Here is a 22,253-nt window from a genome sequence, read left to right as displayed (position 1 = left end):
GAGGGGCTAGACACTGAAAACTGAATAATGCGATGGCCCTCCAATAAAAACTCTAGACATCAAGGCTCAAGTAAGCTTCCTTAGTGGCAATACTCTGTGCTTATTGTCACACACTGATGTTGACAATTAACACTGTCCTAAGTCACGGGGAGAGGATGACTGGAAGCTCTGTGTTGGGTACTAGACTTTGACTCTACCTTATGTGTCTCTTCCCTTGACGAATCTTAATCTGTATCCTTCCCAAAACCAAGTGTTTGTTTTCAGTGAGTTATACAAGTTCCTCTAGCAAATTATCAAGCCTTGAGAGTAGTCTTAGAAACCTGTGAACTATGCAGTTGGTATAATAAGTGAGGACAGTCATGTGGACTATACCCTCTAACTTCAGTTGGCTAAACTCTCACAGAGTGAATTTTCTGGGGCTTATTTCTCACCATTTTGACTAAAAAGCAGGTCCTAGTTGAGGAGAGGTACTACTGTAGGGGACAGATAAAATTCTAAGAATTGGGGGGTGGCGGGAGGCGTGGAATTCCTGAGAGAAAAGAACAGGACAAGGGAATCCCCTAATTTACACATGAGGCCTGGGCTCACCCCTGAGCTGTGTATACTTAGGACATTCCCAATTAACACAGTAAAGCCTTTAAGAACTGAACCACTACTCACATCTCAGACTCACCCTGAGTGGCACATGCATGGAACAGATGCAGAACAGCAGAGCAAAGGCTGTGAAAACTGAACTGATTATCAAACTAAAACTTACAGAAGGTAAGAGAATAGTCTAATAGCTGGGCTACCTACTTTAAAAAAACAAAGAAATCACCATTCTCCAGAAGTTTTTAACAGAAAAACAGAACATAAAACAACATAATATTCAAAATGTCCAGAATACTACCTTAAATTTCTCAATAAGCAAAGATCCAAGAAAATGTGACAAATTCTCAAGGGAAAAGACAATCAACAGTTGCCAATCCTGAGATTACCCAGATGTTGGACTTATCAGACAAAAACTTTAAAGCATTCATTACTATATCCATGAGGTTAGGATAAATGAACTTGAAATTAATGGGAAGACAGAGGTTTTCAGCAGAGAAACAGAAACTATTAAAAAAAAACCCCAGAAATTTTGGAATTAAAAGACATAACATCAGAAATTTGAAAAAATCTCACTGGATGGGCTCAATAGCTGAATGCAGAAGACAGAGAAAAGTGTCAGGGGATGTGACAAGAGAGCAACAGAAATGATCCAATCTGAAATACAGACAAAAAAGGTTGGGAAAAAATGAGCAGAGACTCAGGGAACTGTGGTAAAATACCCAGAGGTAATCCCGACACTGGAAGAAGAGAAAGAATGTGGTGAAGAAAAAATATCTGGAGAATGGCTGAAAACTTGCCAAATTTGGCAAAAGACATAAAGCTACAGATTCAAGAAGCTCAGTGAATGCTAAACAGATTTAAACACAAAGAAACCCACACCTAGACACATTAAAAATCAAACTGCTGGGGCTTCCCTGGTGGCGCAGTGGTTGAGAATCTGCCTGCCAATGCAGGGGATGCGGGTTCGAGCCCTGGTCTGGGAAGATCCCACATGCCGCGGAGCAACTAGGCCCGTGAGCCACAATTACTGAGCCTGCGTGTCTGGAGCCTGTGCTCCGCAACAAGAGAGGCCGCGATAGTGAGAGGCCCACGCACCGCGATGAAGAGTGGTCCCCGCTTGCCGCAACTGGAGAGGGCCCTTGCACAGAAACGAAGACCCAACACAGCCATAAATAAATAAATAAATAATAATTAAAAAAAAAAAATCAAACTGCTGAAAGCTAACCGAAAGAAATTATCTTGAAAGCAACCCGAGAAAACCATGTACTGCTTACAGGAGAGCAATGATTCAAACAGCATGTATTTCTCATCAAAAACCATGGAGGCCAGAAGGCAGTGGAGCAACATTTTTAAAGTACTGAAAGACAAGAACTATCAATACCGAATTCTATATCCAACAAAAAATTCTTCAAAATGAAGGCCAAAAAAAAAAAAAAAGACATACTCAGATGAAGGAAAACTAAGAGAATTCATCACCAGCAGACCTGCTCTTAAAGAAATACTAAAAGGAAAGTTCTACAGGCTGAAGGGAAATGATACTAGAGGGAAATGTGGAACTTAAGGCAAGAAGGAAGAGCAAAAGAAATGGTAAACATCTGGGTAAAAATAGTCTTTCAACTATTTATGGCCTGAAAGCAAAACTAATAATACTGTCTGGTGGGTAATTCCATGTATGAGATGGAACACATATGACAACTATAACATACAGAGGATGGATAAAGGGACCTAAATGGTTGTAAGGCATCTACACTTTATTTAAGATGGTAAAATATCAATCCTAGGAATTCTGTGAAAGGTTGGATATGTATTATGATCTCTAGAACAACCACTTTAAACACACGCACACACAAAGAGAGTGACAGAAAGTCAATAAATAAAATACAGTGCAAAATACTCAGTTCAAAAGAAGGCAGTAGGGCTTCCCTGGTGGCGCAGTGGTTAAGAATCTGCCTGCCAATGCAGGGGAAACGGGTTTGAGTCCTGGTCCAGGAAGATCCCACATGCCGCGGAGCAACTAAGCCCGTGCGCCATAACTACTGAGCCTGCTCTCTAGAGCCCGGGAGCCACAACTACTGAAGCCTGCGTGCCTAGAGTCCGTGCTCCACAACAAGAGAAGCCACCGCAATGAGAAGACTGTGCACCGCAACAAAGAGTAGCCCCAGCTCGCCACAACTAGAGAAAGCCCACGCACAGCAACAATGACCCAATGCAGCCAAAAATAAATAAATAAATTTATTTTAAAAAATAAAATAAAAAAATAAAAAGACAGATAAATTAAAAGAATGGAAAAAATAAATATCACACAAACACTAATCAAAAGTATTCTATTAGGAAATTCCCTGGTGGCCCAGTGGTTAGGACCCCGTGCTTTCAGTGCCAAGGGCCTGGGTTCAATCCCTGGTCGGGGGAACTAAGATCCTTAATCCTGCAAGCCTCGCATCTCACCACCAAAACAAAAAAAAAGGTATTCTATTAGTATCCAAATAAACTTCAAAACAAAGACTATTATCAGGGATAAAGAGGGTAATTACAGAATGAAAACAGGGTCAATTGACTAAGAAAACTTAATGCCCTTAATGCATATGTACCTAACAACAAATATTCGAAATACTTGAAGCAAAAACAAAAATAACAGAAAAGAGAAATAAACAAATGCACAATTATGTTTGGAGACTTCAACACCCTGCTTTCAATGATCAATAAAACAAGTAGACAGAAAATCAGTAAGGATATAGACCATCTGAACAACCCTATTAACCAAAATGACCTTACATTTACAGAACACTCTACCCCAGAAGAAAACATATACACATGCTTTTCAAGCATGTATGAAATACTTAATGCACCAAGATAGACCATAATCTGAGTCATAAAATGATTAAAAAAAAAGAGAGAGAGAGAAAAACAATAGAAAAAAAGCAGTGAAACAAAATTCTGGTCTCTTTTTTTAAAAAAAACCAATAAAATTAACAAATCTCTAGCAAGACTGACAAAGATAGGAGAGAAAATAAAAATTACCAGTATCAGGAACAAAACAGGGGACTTTGCTGGCGGTTCGATCCCTGGTTGGGAACTAAGATCCCACATGCCATGTGGCACAGCCCCACCCCACCCCCAAAAAAACAAAAGAAAGAACAAAACAGAGATGTCACTATATATTCTGCAACCATAAAAAAGACAGTGAGGGAACAGTGCAAACAATTTTACACTCATTAATTTGACAACTTAGAAGAAATGGACAAATTCCTCAGAAACAACAAACTACCAAAACTCAACCAATAAGAAACATAATTTGCATAGTCCTATAACCATTAAAGAAGTCAAATTTGTTACTTAAAATCTCCTGAAAAAGAAACCTCCAAGTCCAGATGGTTTTATACAATATCTTCCAGAATATAGAAGAGGGAATGCCTTCCCCTTATGAACAAGCAGGCAAAGAAGTGTGTGCTCACCATTCTAACTCAGCATAATACTGGGAGTTCATAACAGCAAAATAAGAGAAGCAAATGGGATAGTGTAGAAGAAGCACAGAGGCAACTCCAATGATATTTGGTGATAAGGACATTTCACAAGTGTTTTTACTATTATGTCTCATAATTTATGTATTTGTTACACATATTCTAAGTTTAGAATAATACAATATTAGCTTAACCCAGAACAAAACAATAATAGGAGAGGATTTCAAGAAAAAGCAAATTCTGATTTGGAGACACTGGCTTTTGGGGCCTCATTCTATCCAAAATTATACGTTGGAATCAGATAATCTCTAAAGTCATCTCAGTTCTTAAGTTTTTTTACTTTCTCCCGTGTACAAATTTATCACTCAATTTTTTAAACCGTAAGTATAAAGAACCTGAATTTTCTATTTAAAAGCATAACTATCATATTTCTTGTCTATTTTCTCTGTAATTCTATGAATAAAATAATTAAAATAGTGAAGTCGCATTTGTCTCTGGTATTGAGAGCCTATTCTTCTGATGGAAACTGATCCTAAATCTTAATAAAAAATTAATCTAGGGGCTTCCCTGGTGGCGCAGTGGTTGAGAATCTGCCTGCCAATGCAGGGGACGTGGGTTCGAGCCCTGGTCTGGGAAGATCCCACATGCCACGGAGCAACTGGGCCCGTGAGCCACAATTACTGAGCCTGCGCGTCTGGAGCCTGTGCTCCGCAGCAAGAGAGGCCGCGATAGTGAGAGGCCCGCGCACCGCAATGAAGAGTGGCCCCCACTTGCCACAACTAGAGAAAGCTCTCGCACAGAAACGAAGACCCAACACAGCCATAAATAAATAAATAAATAAAATTTAAAAAAATACGTTAAAAGAAAAAAAAATTAATCTAGTAAGAGAAGTGAAGATAATATTAAAATATAAGGTGATAATTCTCCTTTAAAAAAGAAAAATATTGAGAGGGGGAAGATATGTTCAACTGCAGAGGAAAAGGCCATCAGCTTTGTGGAGGTAATAACTGAGTTGATTCTAAAAGATTGTCAAGATTTTTTCATAAAGAGAGGAGGATAAATGCTGGCTTAATGTCCTGAGTAAAGATAGGAAATCTCAGATTCTATACAGGCAACAGCACTGCATCAGTTTAGCTGGGGTGCAGATGGAAAGAAATCAAGTAAACAAAAGTGGTACATAGGACCAGTCAATTACCTCAGTTATTCTATGGAAAAACTACTGAAGCCTTTTGTGCCAGTTACCGATTTATTGACTTTTAGCTCCAAATCCAACCTTCTTTGCCCTTCTCTGTGACAATGGAGTTGGATTCTATAAACATTTCTCTTTTGCCAGCTGGCTCACTGTTAAGTTTTGTCAGTATAGTGCTGGGAGAACACTGCAGAAAGAAAAAAGGGAGCCTTTTCTTTCCAGTTTTAGTGTGCTCTTGCCTGCTTGCTCTCATGGCTTGCAGCACCCAGCAATATGAGGGACACTCAATGGTGCTCACCCTTCAGCAATGTTCAGCAGAATGCCTGTGGGTGCCTTTCCAGAAAATTCTGCTGCTGCCTCAGCTGGCTCCCCAGTTGAGAACCCAGCAGGAGGCTTTCCAGCAAGGTCTTCTACTACCCAGAAGGCAGTTTTCTATGTACCACCCCCGGCTATGGCACCAGTGAACTTTGTCATCCACTGGACCAGAGCCCCACCTTCTCCAGGGAGAGCTGAATCACAACCCCTGTGGACATGGAGGGGCCTCCTTGAAAGTTATTCCTTCCTGGGGCACGCTGCCTCAGCCCTACAGGTAGCAGTTACTTCCCGTATCTGTTATTACTGTATTCTTTTGTGTTATCTTTACCTTTCAATAGTTAATTCTTGGTTACCAGTTAATAACTTCCAGTTAATAAATTAACCAGTTAACTTAATAACTTCCCTGTTCAAACCATGTAGCTTCTGTCTGCTGACTGGACCCTGAGAACTACAGAACTATAGCTCAAAGACGCAGAGATCTTTTACAAACTTAATTTTAAAAGATTAAAAAAAGAATGCCCCAAAGTCCAGAAACAGCTCCATGAAGCTGTGTGAGTATATTCGGGAGGCTAGAGTTTGAATTACCTCTGGGGTTTGTATTCATGACCGATGGGATAGTTTGTAATCACAGGAAGAAGTATGGACTCAAATCAGGAGAAAACAGGAATAAAGGGGGGTGTTGAGATAGTTTTCCTGTAAACTGTAAATATCTTAAGACATCATCAGACAAAAAAGAAACATCTTAAGTTTTTGAAAGGCTATTTTATACACTGATGGCTAATGACAGCCATTTGCTGTACAAGTTACATTGATTCAAGATAAAATAAAACCCTGAATAATTTCCCTTAGAAAGAAACTGAAGTACACAAACTGTATGAAGTGGATACATCTGTCTCTCTGAACCCTTGATTTCATTTGTAGTGTCTTGAGAGGGAAACAAAAATAACTATTTCTTCAATATTTAGATTCACATAAATGTATAGCATGATCTAGACTCAATAACACATCAGCTATAATGTGAATGGGGGTTTTTCAACCAAGTAAACTCAAAAAAAATCTCTATTCAGTCAACAATATTGACTTTTTAAAAAGGAAACTGTCTAGGTAAAAACAAATGATTAAAAGCTTACAGAATTTTTTCAAAAGGTTCTAACAGTACTTCAAATTTGGAACTAGCAACTCTGTGTCGAAGAGCTCAACCCTAGGGAACTACTGCCAAGTTATCATTACTATGTAAGTTAAGAGAAATAACAATTAGGCTATACTTCAGACATGGAAAATTGAACAAGAAAGTGAGATGTCACAACAAATTGTTTAAAAACCATTTTTAGGGGCTTCCCTGGTGGCGCAGTGGTTGAGAATCTGCCTGCCAATGCAGGGGACACGGGTTCGAGCCCTGGTCTGGGAAGATTCCACATACCGCGGAGCAACTAGGCCCGTGAGCCACAACTACTGAGCCTGCGTGTCTGGAGCCTGTGCTCCGCAACAAGAGAGGCCACGATAGTGAGAGGCCTGCGCACCGCGATGAAGAGTGGCCCCCCACCCGCCGCAAATAGAGAAAGCCCTCGCACAGACACGAAGGCCCAACACAGCCAAAAATAAATAAATTAAAATTTAAAAAAAAAACCATTTTTAATTTTCTGAAATAACTATTTACTGGCAAACAGTACAGAAACTAACTTCTTTTTCTTTAGGAATGATCAAATACCGTAGTTAGAGCATCTATCTATCTAAATTACCAATAACTGCTACAACCTACAAGTCCCAAATTTTTCTTTCTTTTAAAATCTTTCTATCTTTTCTTCCTAAGGGCTACTTCAACCCTTTTCACATCTTCTTATCTGTTCTAAACAGAACTAAGCCACTTTTAGAACACTTTAAAATGTTCCTTTCACCTGAAACAACAAAATCCATATCTTCTTTCTTCCCTATGACTCCCATGGAAAACTCTATCTTTAAAAGGAGTTCGTTTAGGTATCCAAAAAAAAAAAGGAATACATGAAGTCATAAGCTATTATGAGGGGGAAAATTCAAGGACCCTTTTTTTTTCTCCCTGTTTTCTAAAATGCTGATATGCTTTATAGTCATAAAACAGTATTTAATTTAAATGTTATAATATTCTAAGAATACTGTACGTTTCTAATTAATTCATTCAAAATTCCATACTTTGGGTAAATTATTTTCAATCTTATCACCTAACTTCTTAAAGGGACTAGTACCTCAATCTTTCTCAGCCAGGAGCCAATCACTTCATTTTTAATACTTCTTTTTGTTGACTGGTTGTGGCAAAATATACATAGTAAAATGGCTAAAATGGTAACCTGTATTAAGTGTACGATTTAGTGGCACTAAGTATTTACAATGCTGTGCAACCATTACCACTATCCATTTCTAGAACTTTTTCATCATCCCAGAGAGAAATTCTACCAATTAAACAATAACTCCCTATTCTCCCCTACTCTCAGCCCCTGGTAACCTCTATTCCATTTTCTGTCTCTAGGAGCTTGCCTATTCTAGGTATCTCATGTAAGTGGAGTTGTACAATATTTGTCCTTTTGTGTCTGGCTTATTTCACTCAGCATTTTTTTTTTTAATACATACATACATTCTCTTTCATATTTTTTAAAAATTTTTATTGTAGTACAATCGATTTACAATGTTGTGTTACTGTCTACTGTACATCAAAATGAATCAGTTATACATATACTCACTTAGCATGTTTTTAAGGTTCATCTATGTAGCATGTATCAGAATTTCATTCCTTCTTAAGGCTGAATAATATTACATTGACTGTATATACCACATTTTATTTATCCATTCATCTTCTGATGGACATTTGAGCTGCTTCCATTTTAATACATTTTAGAATAAAACAATATAGTATGGAATAATCAAAATTAAGCGAGATTCTTCAAAATGGGGGAGCAGAGGGAAAACAGCAAAGGGAAAAATAGCTGAAAAGCCTTGTACTGAGGATTAAGGAATGAAAATAAAACTGTAAAAAGGAGGACATCTTACCATCGTCGCTTCTGAGGGCCCCTAGGCCCTTGGCCTGCCTCCCCAAAGGCTCACTAAGCCAGAGGCCAAAGTGCCCCCCTCCTCTTTACCTACCACCCAAGTCCTCATGCCCTCTCAGGGCTGGGGGAGGAGGGGCTAAAGGAAAGCGGGGTTCCATGTACATATTTATCTCCCCTTCCACAGAGCCCCACAGACCTTTTGTACATTTTTACAGGGGTGCCCCTCCCAATAATCCCCCTTCCTGGTTAATTAAATCCCAAGACTGGTTAAAAAAAAGAGCACGTCTTCAATAAGCATAGTTACTTCATTCCATAATGTACCTGAAAACTCTAAAGATTTTAAGACTACCATTTAAGACACATCATGCAGCAAGAGGATAAGCCAGAACTACATTTGAATCACTGATACTTCATATATTCATTAACAAGTAGGTTTGCAATGCCTGTTACATGCCAAGCCGGGGGCGGGGGGGAGGGGGAGAGATAAATGTCACTGCCCTCATGGAGCTACTACTAGCTTAATGTAAGCTATAGAGAAGCTACATGATTTTTTTGGATGACCAAAACGATATGTAATTTCAAATCTTAAGTGCTATAAAGAAAGAACACAGAACACTATACCAAACTAAAAACGGAAAATGTGATCTAGATTGGGAAGTCAGCCAAAGTTCTCTGGAAAATATTCAAGCTGACACCTGAAAAATACAACAGTTAACTATGTAAAGGGGTCAGCACGTACAAAGGCTGAGGTGGGAATTAGCTTCCCTACACAACTGGGAGGTGACAAAACAAAAGTGACCCCCAAAAAAGCTATGGGAATGTCGATTGCACTTCAGTTAGAGAAAAGATAATAAGCAAAAAAACTGAGAAGGAGCTTGCAGAGCAAGGAAGGAAAGTAGGAATGTTTGGTCACTTCAGGTAATGATACAGAGTTTCAAAAAGGAAGTAGTAGTCATATGTGTTAAATAATGCTGAGAGGTAACGAAAGGCAAAACTAAAAGTCCAGTGGAGGTGACAAAATGGAAGTCACTGGTGACTTTAAAAGTACTGCTTTGTGGTCACGTAACTATATCACCACAATATAGTTTAACCAAGAATAGCTTCTTGTGAGTTGTTACTAAGTGAAACCAGAAGCTATTTTTGATGACTCCACCATCTTGCTACACTTTTTTTTTTAAGTTCTTCTGTTTTTCCCCTTCTGTTCTTTATTTATTTAGTATTCTTTCTTATTTACTGTTCTTGCCTACTCTCTAGAAATAATAATGACAAGTTTAAAGTCAGAGCCTTACTGTGTTAGAGATGGATGATCCTGCAATCGTCAGTAGACCTAGGGCACTGATGGAGTCCGACCTCTTTACATCAGGTTTCCTGGTCTATTTCCCCAGTGTGTATTTTTAGGAATAGAAAATTTTATGAAATTTTTATGAATAGTCTAATTTTATGAAAAGAAATGAAATCTCTTGCTCATTCCTGTTCTATAAAACCCAATAGTGTTATTAAAAAAATTAGAATACGTTAGTAGAATTTGTTCCTCAGAGTAATAACCAAATGCCATAGTGCTCCCTCCTCTCTCATCATTGTGACAATCAAAAATAGCCCCCCAGGGCTTCCCTGGTGGCGCAGTGGTTGGGAATCCGCCTGCCAATGCAGGGGACATAGGTTCGAGCCCTGGTCCGGGAAGATCCCACATGCCTCAGAGCAACTGAGCTCGTGAGCCACAACTTCTGAGCCTGCGCTCTAGAGCCACAACTGCTGAAGCCCGTGCGCCTAGAGCCTGCGCACAGCAACTAGAGAAAGCCTGCACACAGCAACGAAGACCCAACGCAGCCAAAAATAAATAAATTAAATAAATAAATTAAAAAAAAAAAAGCCCCCCAAAATCCTAAACACTTTCCCTATGGGTATTACACTATACCAGGGGTCCCCAACCTTTTTGGCACCAGGGACTAGTTTCATGGAAGACAATTTTTCCACGAACTGGGGCAGGGGGTTGGGTGGGTGGGGGATGATTTTGGGATGATTCAAGCACATTACATTTATTGTGCACTTTATTTCCATTATTACATTGTAATATATAATGAAATAATTGTACAACTCACCTTAATGCAGAATCAGTGGGAGCCCTGAGCTTGTTTTCACTTGTCACTCACTGATAGGATTTTGATATGAGTCTGCAAGCAATTGATTTATTATGGTCTCTGTGCAGTCAAACCTCTCTGCTAATGATAATCTGTATTTGCAGCTGCTCCCCAGCACTTGCATCACAGCCTCAGCTCCACCTCAGATCATCAGGCATTAGATTCGCATAAGGAGCACGCAACCTAGATCCCTCGCATGAGCAGTTCACAGCAGGGTTCAAGCTCCTATAAGAATCTAATGCTGCAGCTGATCTGACAGGAGGCAGAGCTCAGGCGGTAATGCAAGTGATGGGGAGCGGCTGTAAATACAGATGAAGCTTCACTCGCTCGCCCGCCGCTCACCTCCTGCTGTGTGGCCCGGTTCCTAATAGGCCATGGACCACTAGTGGTCTGTGGCCCGCGGGGTTGGGGACCCCTGCACTATACCACCCCCAGGTGAGAACAACTAGTAGCACTGTAACCTTTTTCTCTTAATGAAAATATCTCTAATGTAGACACCCGGATTTCTGCCTTAACATATAAAATATATTGAACAAAATTTTAATATTTCTTGATGGCAGAGGGTCTTGACTATGAACAGTGACTATTATATGCTATAGTAATATAATAAAGCTCTTAGAAATTAAAGTGTGTTTTATCTTTGGTCCTATATTAATTGACCCCAGGCTGTTTTATTTGAACATAGTAAGACTATTACTTGAAACACATACTGCTTTATGTATCTTTTCCATTTAATTCTTTTTGGCCAAGGTTATTTTTTCCTAGACTGTTTACACCTACCATTCTCCCCGAACTAGAGGACTTTTTAATTTGCTAATGACTAAGCTTATTAAATCAAAAGCCTGAACTGATAGATGAAGGCTTGAAGATGGCTCCAGGCCTTCCTAAGAATTAAAGTGCATGGGTGTAGAGATAGCTACCTTCTAAGAATTTTTTTCTAACTTACTTTTGGTTTTGTAACTGTGCTATGACTGAAAACTCCAAAGATCTGAGCTGAATAAATCATAAATTAACAAAGCAGTTATTTCTAAATAATCAATCTTCAGGACTAAAGTAGACTGCTATATACTTCCAAATATTCTAATCAAGTATTATAATTATTACTAATAATACTTAAATAACTCACCTGATTTCTTTTAGTCCTTCTCTCTGGATAACTTGAAGAATTTCTTTATGACTCATGGGTGTATTGGGATATTTTTCTAAGACCTGAGAAACAAGTATATAATAGTAAATTATTTCTTATTTTAATTTTTATTCTTATTATAATTACATATATAAATTATATTTATTATAGCTATGTATTAATTTCCTCCAGCATATACAAATCCAGAGACTTTTCATCCCTTAAATTTTCAGATAATAAGTGGAAAATTAATGAAATATAAATAGGATATTCTCTCCTTCAGTCACAAACTGTAAGTCAAATCCTGAAGCAGAAATGGATCAAAAAAGATAAGATTAATAATTCAATTATTATTAATGCATAATATGAAATTATATTTACTTTCTGCCTCCACTCCCTCATCACATGACTACCTGTGGACTTACTGGAAGCACCTTAAAGATTATCCATCTTTACATCTCCAAACAAAGTCTAGTACATCTTGGTTGCTCAGTAATTTCTTCACCAAAACAAAAGAACAATACAGTTATAATGAAATTAAAACAGTATCCGTGTTCTGGTTCTGGTAAAGGTGATGGATGTAATAAGCATAAATTATCCTGTTTCTCCCGAATACAACTAAAAACCTGGACAGAATGCATGGAGCAGCTATCTGAGGACTCTGAAAATGGTAGCAGTTGGTTTCAGGGAGGAAACCAAAATTAGAAGTACTACTAACCCAGCAGTGAGTTTCCTGGTTTTGTTTCCCCTAGGACCACTCAGCCTAGACTCAAAGTCAGTCCAAACTCAGAACTGCACAGTAAGTGCAGACAGAAATGGCTCCAAGAGAAGTCTTCTCTTTTTTTGTCTGAAAAGCAGTAAAGGGGGGCCCTAAAAGGGAGGACGATCCTCTGAGGTTTTCTGCCCTTTCTCTCAGACCCTGCCCCCAAGCAATCCAAAGGCAGCAGCTGTGGCAGTGATGATACCAGCAGTGGCTGGACAGGGACCTAAAACTTCAAGAAAGCGGATCCCTTCCAATCCCATGAGTGTGGAGGGAATTCCCATGGTTTATATTCTTTCTCCACCATCCTGTTGCTTGGCATCAAAGGCAGATGCAGTTGTGGAAGTGTGCAGCAAAGCACCAAAATGAAAATCCTAGTTATCTAGCCATAGGACAAGGAAGAAGGGTCTCTAAGAGCCAGAAAGTGTCAGGGAACTTGCAAAGAGAAAGGAGCTCAAGAAAGTGACACCATGAAGTTCTATAAACACTCCTGGCGCCACCCAAGAACTATGCCTATGTGGATCTGACCCTAAACATACTATCAGGTTCCCAAATTTGCCACTCGGTGGTGTACATGCAGGACAGATGGAAACAAAGGCTTTGAAAATCAGTCATCGGAATTTTAGTGCACAGAAGGGTAGGCAGAAACTTATGACCTGAAGCTAACAAGACCAAATGCCTGCTTAAAAAATCCTCCCATCCCTAAAAATAAAGTAATAACAACAACAACATTCTCCATAGCATTTAAACGAGACAGAGTATCATAACGTTAACATCAAAATGTCTAATATACGATCCAAAATTACTTGACATATGAAGAACCAGGAAAATCTCAATAACTCACAAGAGAAAAGACAACCTACACACAACAAACCCAAGATGCTACAGACTCTGGAATTTTCAGACAAAGACTTTAAGGCAGCTACTATAACCATGCTTCAAGAAGCCAGGAAGATGATTCTTGGGGGAAAAAAAAAACAGTTAAGAGTCTCAGCAGAGAAGTAAGATTCATTACATTATTGTGTGTGTGCCTGTGTGGTGTATAAAGCAAATAAAAGTTTAAGACTAAAAAACACAATATCCAAAGTAAACCCAAAATTCTCTGGAGGGGCTCGACTGCAGAAGGGAGATAACAGAGGAGAGAATCAGTAAACCTGAAGATAGAGCAGTAGAAACTATCCAATCTGATGAACAGAGAGAAAAATGATAGAAAAAATAAATGAACAGAGCCAATGGGACAATATCAAAAGGTCTAACATTCATGTCATCAGAGTCCCAAAAGGAGAAGATAAAGAGTAGCACGGAGAAAACATATTCAAAGAAATAGCAGCAGAAAACTTCCCAAATTTGGTGAAAGATATACACTTACAATTTCAGGAGAATCAATGAATCTCAAACAACATAAATTCAACGAAACCTGTACCCAGATATATCATAATCAAATTACTGAAAACTAAAGAAAATTTTAAAATCTTGAAGGCAGCCAAGGAAAAACAACATTCCACTTAGGAGAAAAACAATTCCAGTGACTGTGGGTTTCTCATCAGAAACTATGGAAGGCAGAAACAGTGAAGAACATTTTTAAGTGCTGAAAGACAAGGATTGTAATTCCAAAATTCCTATCTAGCAAAAATATCTTCCAAGAATGAAGGAGAAATCAAGACATTCTTAGATTAAAGGAAAACAAAGAGTATTTGCCACTAACAGACTTCTATTTTATTTTATTTTTTATTTTATTTATTTTTAAATTTATTTATTTATTTTTGGATGCGTTGGGTCTTCGTTGCTGCACGCGGGCTTTCTCTAGTTGCAACGAGCGGTGACTACTCTCCGTTGTGGTGCGAGGGCTTCTCATTGTAGTGGCTTCTCTTGTTGTGGGGCACGGGCTCCAGGCACACAGGCTTCAGTAGTTGTGGCTCAGTAGTTGTGGTACACAGGCTTAGCTGCCTACGTGGCATGTGGGCTCTTCCCGGGCCAAGGCTCGAACCCATGTCTCCTGCATTGGCAGGCAGATTCTTAACCACTGCGCCACCAGGGGAGTCCTAACAGGCTTACTTTAAATTGACTTCTTATAAGTCAATTCTGGTTTCTTTCCTTTTTTTTTTTTTTTTTTAAATCCAAATTTTAGGCAGAAACTCTCTTATACCTAAATCACTTTCTATTCTTAGAACCCTTGGCAATTAATAAATGCAAGTGAAAGCTAAAATTGAACCAATTCTCAAGAATCTATACTATACTATCAAAAGAATATCAATTAGTACAGCAAGTCAAAAACAACAGATACAGGACTTGTGTAATAGAAACCACTTGAAGTCAGATATTCTAGATCAGCCAGTAAGGTATCAAAATGTGACGTCCACAACTACCATTTATAAAGAAGACACAAACAAGTGCTGATCATTCTCTCAGTTAAACGTCTCAGCAACCTTAAAAGAGAAGCCTTATTACCCCCATTTAAAAAGTGGGATAACTAATGCTCAATAAGCAAATTTCCAAACATAATGCAGCAAGACAAGTGGCAGTCGGAATTCAAACTCAGGTCTATCTTGCACCCTACAGCTCACTGTGTCCTGGTCTGCATCTCTTTTTTCATTTGTTTAATCATAAAATCCAACAAATATATTTGTTTGTCATCTTCCCTGAGCTCTATGCTACATCAGATAAATGTTATTAACCTTTCCCTCCTTAGGCACTGCTCTCTCCAGACTTTTTTTCCAAGATGTTTCTTCTTGGTCTTTTTCTGTGGCCATCCCTTAAATACTTTACAAGCAACATTTTGCAGCTTTTGCTTTTCACTCCAACCCTCCCTGAATAAAATCATCCATTCCCAAGACTTCATCAATCACCTCTATTTTGATAAATGAAAAGAAGCAGCACAGTCCGTTTATAACTGCTTTTAAACATCAACCTCGGATGTTCCATCTCAAACTTAACATGTCCAAAATTTAACTTTCTACCTTTATCCAAATTAAGGCCCATACAGAAAACTGGACCTGTATTTACTGTCTATATACTATTATAAAATTGTGTAAAATTACTGAAAATGAAAAAAAATACACCATGGACATGGGCAGATAGCTCATAAAAGAGTTAAAACAACTGGATAAAAGACATATGAAAAAATATTTGCATACTGAAATACTTACAGATGAAATTATATGATGTTGGGGATTTGCTTCAAAATTATACAAGAGGAAATTTAGATAGGAGTTTAAGTATTGCAAAACTGGCTATAAGTTGATAATTATAGAAGCTACAAGATGGGTACAAAGATATTCAATATATTATTGTTGGCTTTTGTGTACACATTCAATATCCCATAATAAAAATTTATGGGAAAAACGATATTGAATGTCTGACTTCACTAACAATTAAATACAAAAAAATCACTTTTCAATGGTTTTTTCCCCTACTATTTTGGACAGCAAAAACATGGCAATAGTAAATGAACACCATGAAGTGGAAATATACACACAATCTATTGATAATATAAGAAAATGTTCATTATATTACTCAATAAAGAAAAAAGTTTAAAGGCTTCTTATCTAATAATAAGATATTAACAAAACCGGTATACCTACACAATTGAATATTATATAGCTATAAATGAAAAAAGAGACTGTGCAGGGGCTGGGAACAGGGGGTCTTCTTTCAGCTTCCCTCAAATCTTGGTGTGGAATGCAGGTTCTGGACAACAGAATGTGAGGGGGAGTGATAACTTCAAAACCCCAGATTTTCAAAAGGCAGGGACACATCCCTCTTTGGCCCCTCTTCCACCCTGTTGTTTTGAAAGTGGAGGAGGTGACAAAGCCATTCTGAACCATACAGATAAGGATGCACCCTAAGAACGGTGGGCTAACTACACCTCCAGACTGTTGCATGAAAGAGAAATAAACTTCCAAATCATTTAAGGAACTGTTATAGGCAGCCAAAGTTATGCCTAATATGACTCACCAATCTATTCACATGACACTTAAGTGATCGTCCTAAAGCTTAAATTACATATTCCTCTGATTTTTAAGCTCCCTGTCACTTTTTAAAAAATTAACTAAAATTAAAATAAAATCTGAATTCCCAATACAGTTTAAAAGATTCTACATGAAACTCTACATCTCGCTTTTCTCACATTACCTTCTTGCCCTTTCTCAAACATAACCAATTCATTCCTAATTCAGGGTCTCTGTACCTGCTCCCTCCTCTTGCAATGTTATTCCCCAGAAATTCATGGACTCTCTCCCTCACTTCACTTCTTCAGAGATATTCCTGACCACTCTAAAATACACTCAGACACTCACAAGCACCACCACCGCTACACACACACACACACACACACACACACACACACACACACATATTTTATTACTTTAGCCAGATTTTTCCCCCAGCTTTACTGACATATAACCGACAAATAACACTATGTAAGTTTAAGGTGTACAACGTGATGCTTTGATATACATATATATTGTTAAATGATTACCACATTAAGGTTGATTAACACATTCATTGCCTCACACAGGTACCCTTTTCTGTGTATGTGGTGAGAACATTTCAGACCTACTCTCTAAGCAAATTTCAAGTATATAATGCAGTATTGTTAACTATAGTCATCATGCTGTGCATCAGATCCCCAGAACATATTCATCTTATGACTGCTCATTTGTACCCTTCGACCAACATCTCCCAATTTCTCCTACCACGCAACTCCTGGTAACCATCAATCTACACTCTGTTTCTAAGAGTTTAACTTCTTTGGATTCCATATATAAATGAGATCATGCAGTATTTGTCTCTCTCTGTCTGACTTATTTCACTTAGCAGAACGCCTTCAAGGTTCATCTAAGTTGTTGCATATGGCACATTTTCCTCTTTTTATGGCTGAATAATATTGTTACATATATATATATAAATTTTCTTTATCCAGTCATCTGTTGTTGGACACTTACGTTTTTTCCATGTCTTGGCTACTGTGAAAAATGCTGCAATGAACCAAGGGTGCAGATATCTCTCCAAGACAGTAATTTCATTTCCTTCGGATATATCCCCAGAAGTAGGACTGCTGGATCATATGGTAGTTCTAATTTTAATTTTTTGAGGAACCTACAAACTGTTTTCCATAATGCTGTACCAATTTACGTAACATAAAAAAAGTTCTTACGTAGAGATATACACATAAAAGATGGCCAAAAAAGAACACAAAAGACTGATATGGCTTTCAAAGAAAAACTCGAGCCCACGCCAAACAGTAAAGACATATCTTCCTATAGTGCTGCCCAGATAATACATACAAAAATTTTACATCTTTCTCTTAATTCCTACATACAACTGCCTTACAGTTACAAACATCATGTAGCCATTCTATTTCATATGCCCCTCACAACAATCCAAGAAACAGCAGAGCAGGTTTAGTTATAATTTTACCAGAAAGGAAAGTAAGACTCAAGAGAATAGCATAGGGCTTCCCTGGTGGCAGTGGTTAAGAATCTGCCTGCCAATGCAGGGGACACGGGTTCGAGCCCTGGTATGGGAAGATCCCACATGCCGCGGAGCAACTAAGCCCGTGTGCCACAACTACTGGGCCTGCGAGCCACAACTACTGAAGCCACATGCCACAACTACTGAAGCCACATGCCACAACTACTGAAGCCCGCACGCCTAGAGCCCATGATCCGCAACAAGAGAAGCCACTGCGATGAAAAGCCAGCGCACCGCAACGAAGAGTAGCCCCCACTCACCACAACTAGAGAAAGCCCGCGTGCAATGAAGACCCAATGCAGCCAAAAATTAATTAATTAATTAATTTTAAAAAAACTTAAAGAGCATTGGTGTGGGTATAAGTGAGGCTTTATATTTAGTTGCTATTCCAGGCCGATTCACTTCCAACACAGAACTCCCCCTCAAACAGCCCATTTGGTTACTGGAAGAAAACATACTGCCACTTAAGTCTAAGAACTCTGTTGCTACAACTTCTGCTTAAGAAAAGTGGGAAGGGGCTTCCCTGGTGGCGCAGTGGTTGAGAATCTGCCTGCCAATGCAGGGCACACGGGTTCGAGCCCTGGTCTGGGAAGATCCCACATGCCACGGAGCAACTGGGCCCGTGAGCCACAATTACTGAGCCTGCGCGTCTGGAGCCTGTGCTCCGCAACAAGAGAGGCCGCGACAGTGAGAGGCCTGCGCATCGCGATGAAGAGCGGCCCCCGCTTGCCACAACTAGAGAAAGCCCTCGCACAGAAACGAAGACCCAACACAGCCATAAATAAAATAAATTTTAAAAAATATTAAAAAAAAAAAAAGTGGGAAGATATAGAGGTTTTTGTAAACCATACTGAAAAACACTTTGTGCAGTGGGTGTTACGCTTGCCTTAATCAAAAAATAGAAGGGATTTCTAGGGAAACTGATATAATCATCCACCTGGCAATTAAATTTTACTCTGTTACTATCATTAGGAAATCCTGAATACTAAAATGTATGACACAAATTTACATAATACTACAAATGTGGGATTGCTTTATTTTTCTGTCACATATCAAGTTTTTATAACAAATACTCCATACCAGCATACAATGGATTGACTAAGACTCAGTTTTGGTGGTCTCTGTAAAGGATGTTATTAACATAATCAAGGGGTTTCAGTTGGGGGGAAAAAGTTTAATTGATGCAAAATATGAAAGTGCTTCAAAGTGTATAGAGCTCAAATAGCCTGCATCTAATAGCTCTAAGACATAATACTGATGACTAAAAGCTCTCGATCTTAATCCTTCATCTGTATAATGAGGGTAGTAACACCCTCATAGATAGGAACATTAAGTAAAACATTCTGCAGTATTCTTAACTTAGCACAAGTGACATAAATGGTAGCTTTTGTTATTACTAATAAATTATATGACAAAAATCTTTTCCAGTTCACATTTGATATCCTGATCTAAAATTTCACCAGTGTTCTTAAGCGGGATGAAAAATACAAAAGACAGCATGCTTTTCTCCGGCTGCCCCTTTGATTTTTCCACTATTTTCTTCACAAGTAGTTAACAATGCCCTATACTGCCAATAATACTAAACATTAGACAAAAACTAAAATTTACGAAAATATGAAAGCTTTAAGTTAAATGCCAAGACTTCAGTCCCTATAAAGTCACTTATATGTTCTTTAAATCTTATTTACATTACAGATATCCAAATATAAAGACTAGATATTAAGCTATTCTGCAAGAAAAACAAGCATAAAATATCACAGAATAAGGCACTTACATTCATATGCAAAAATATTTTGATTAATTAATCATAATGAGGCAGAATATCAGAGTTCAAATCCCAACTCTACCAGAAAGTGGTGATGAGCAAACTGGGGAATGTGGCTGCCCTACTGTTCATCTGAGCTGTTGGCTTTCTGTCCAAGAAGCTACGAAATGGAAATTAATAAAAATTTCTCTGGCATATCAAATCTTAATTGAAAGGTAACTATTAATCCACTATCAGAATGAACTCTATTTAGAATTTAAAACATTTATATTATCCATGGTAATGGTAATAATAAAAATATTTCCTGATTTATTATCTAGAGCAAGGAAGTACTTTATTTTAATATGGTTGAATTTTACTATTTATATAAAAATATATAAGTATGCTGACATAGGACATTAAGCTATTGGAAATAGAGACCTAAAATTTCTGTGTGCCTTTTTAATGAAAATTAATTTCATTGATTTTCTAGGTATACTGTTTTTTCAAGAAATAAAATAGAAGAAACCAGTTAGTTAAAACTGCTTAAGGGATGTTTACTTTCCTTAAAAAAAAAAAAAGTTTATGACTAGTACCTTTACATACTAGGCATTTGAAATTAATTTTAATCTAGAAAATTATTTATGCTAAATTTTCTCAATATTTAAAACTATAAATCATTTATAGTTTGGGAGAGAAAGAGAAATGTTTTTCAATTAAAGACTTAAGTATTCTACTTTTTAACTTTTTAGTATGAACATTTTAAAACATATACAAAAGTAGAGAGGGACTTCCCTGGCGATTCGGTGGTTAAGAGTCTGCACTTCCACTGCAGGCAGTGCGGGTTCGATCCCTGGTCGGGGAACTAAGATCCCACAGGCCTTGAGGTGTGGCCAAAAAATTTTTATAAAAGATTGTTTTGAAAAAAAAAAATTATTGGGAACACCGCAATCAACAACTGTCGACACATGGCTTACCTTGTTTCATCTATACCCTCCAGGCACTCTACCTCTACAAAGTGGATTATCCTGAAGCAATTCTCAAACATTTCATTCATAAATACTTTAGTACAGATCTCTAAAAAAGGATAAGGACTCATTTTTTAAAAAATAAAAATATCATTTTATACCTCAGAATGTAACTATAGTTCCTTTATTATCAAATTATTTACACAATGTCCTCAACTTTCATGGGGGAAAAAACACTTTTAACAGTTAGTTTGTTCAAATCAGTATCCAAAGAAGACCCATACATACCACATTTGGTTAACACATGTCTTAAAGTCTCTGTTAATCTATGGATTTCTCCTTTTTTTCTTCCAATTTATTTACTGAAGAAACCAAGAAAACTGTACTATAGTTTCCCACATTCTGTATTTTGCTAATTGTATGGTACTCTGTCCCTCATATTTCCTGAAAATTAGAATTACCTAGAGGGCTGCTCAGATTCAGATTTTATTTTACCAAAAGAACTTCATAGACAGTGTTGTTTACTTCCCATCTCCCTCCCCCCACCCCCCCCCACATGAGAACACACAAAATATCTGTGGTCTCTTTTTTGAGATGTCAAGATGAATCAGGGGGACAGATGTCCTCCTGATCCACCCATTACAAAGCTTCCCATCAGCATTCCAACCTAATTGCTTTACTAACCACTGATTAGTAGCCACTATTCAGACTCATTATTTAGGTGTTGAAAAATGGTGATAGCCTATCTTTCCTTCTTCATTTATAAGCTAGAATCCTTCTAAAAATAAATGCTTTCCTCCATCTACTAGTTGGTTATCTGAAGTACATACAACTCATATAGAAAAAAGCAGGGTAAGTGCTTGATTCTGTCCTATTTATTAATTATCAGAATAATTAGCTAGTTTTTCTAGTATACTCCAAAGGTGAATGGGGCTTTTTTGTTTGTTTATCTGACACACCATTAGGAATATTATGAATACCATTTTATGGAATACCATTATGAATTTTAATATATTTTTGTGCTTTAGTTACTGTATTTCCTCACTTGTAAACTGGTTATTCATAACCACTGTCTGCTTGTGTATATACCACTTGTATGAGCTCTAGTTTTCATATTAAATTATTAAATATATTAACACTTTTACTGTCACATTTACTGCAAATACTTTTTCCCTTTTATTCTTCATCTTTTCATTACTGTTTTTTCCATGGAGGCTTTTATTAATTTCATGTATTATAACTCACTGGTCTTTTCTTTTGATTTCTTTTAGCATGTCTATGTTTAAGGGCAGTTTCCCTCCCTTCAATAGCTTAATATTCCTCCATCTTTCCATTTACAATTAACTCTTTTAATTATAAGAAATTGTACATAAACAGTGAGAAAAAATGTACAGAGACACACTAGAGAAACCCAAGAGGGAGAGATGGAGAGGAAAACAAAACGGCCACATATATTTCTGATACTCCATTACCAT

At 37.7% G+C, this 22,253-nt stretch overlaps 1 protein-coding gene across 2 annotated transcripts in view; it reads right to left on the bottom strand.

Moving 5' to 3' along the window:
• Positions 1–22,253, bottom strand: part of ASXL2 (ASXL transcriptional regulator 2) — a 131,443-nt gene that overhangs the window by 75,786 nt on the left and 33,404 nt on the right. The window contains exon 2 of one of the 2 annotated variants that reach the window (XM_082427535.1): positions 11,835–11,917. The exons of the other annotated variant lie outside the window; for it this stretch is intronic. Within the exon in view, the coding sequence (XP_082283661.1) occupies positions 11,835–11,917 (83 nt within the window). The remainder of the gene's footprint in view (positions 1–11,834; positions 11,918–22,253) is intronic. 2 annotated transcript variants of the gene reach the window in all.

Source organism: Balaenoptera physalus (genome assembly GCF_965194825.1).
Source record: "Balaenoptera physalus genome assembly, chromosome: 15".
In the NCBI taxonomy this organism is placed as follows: Eukaryota; Metazoa; Chordata; class Mammalia; order Artiodactyla; family Balaenopteridae; genus Balaenoptera; species Balaenoptera physalus.
Note: the sequence above shows the minus strand (reverse complement) of the source record. Positions and strands in the feature narration are given on the sequence as shown.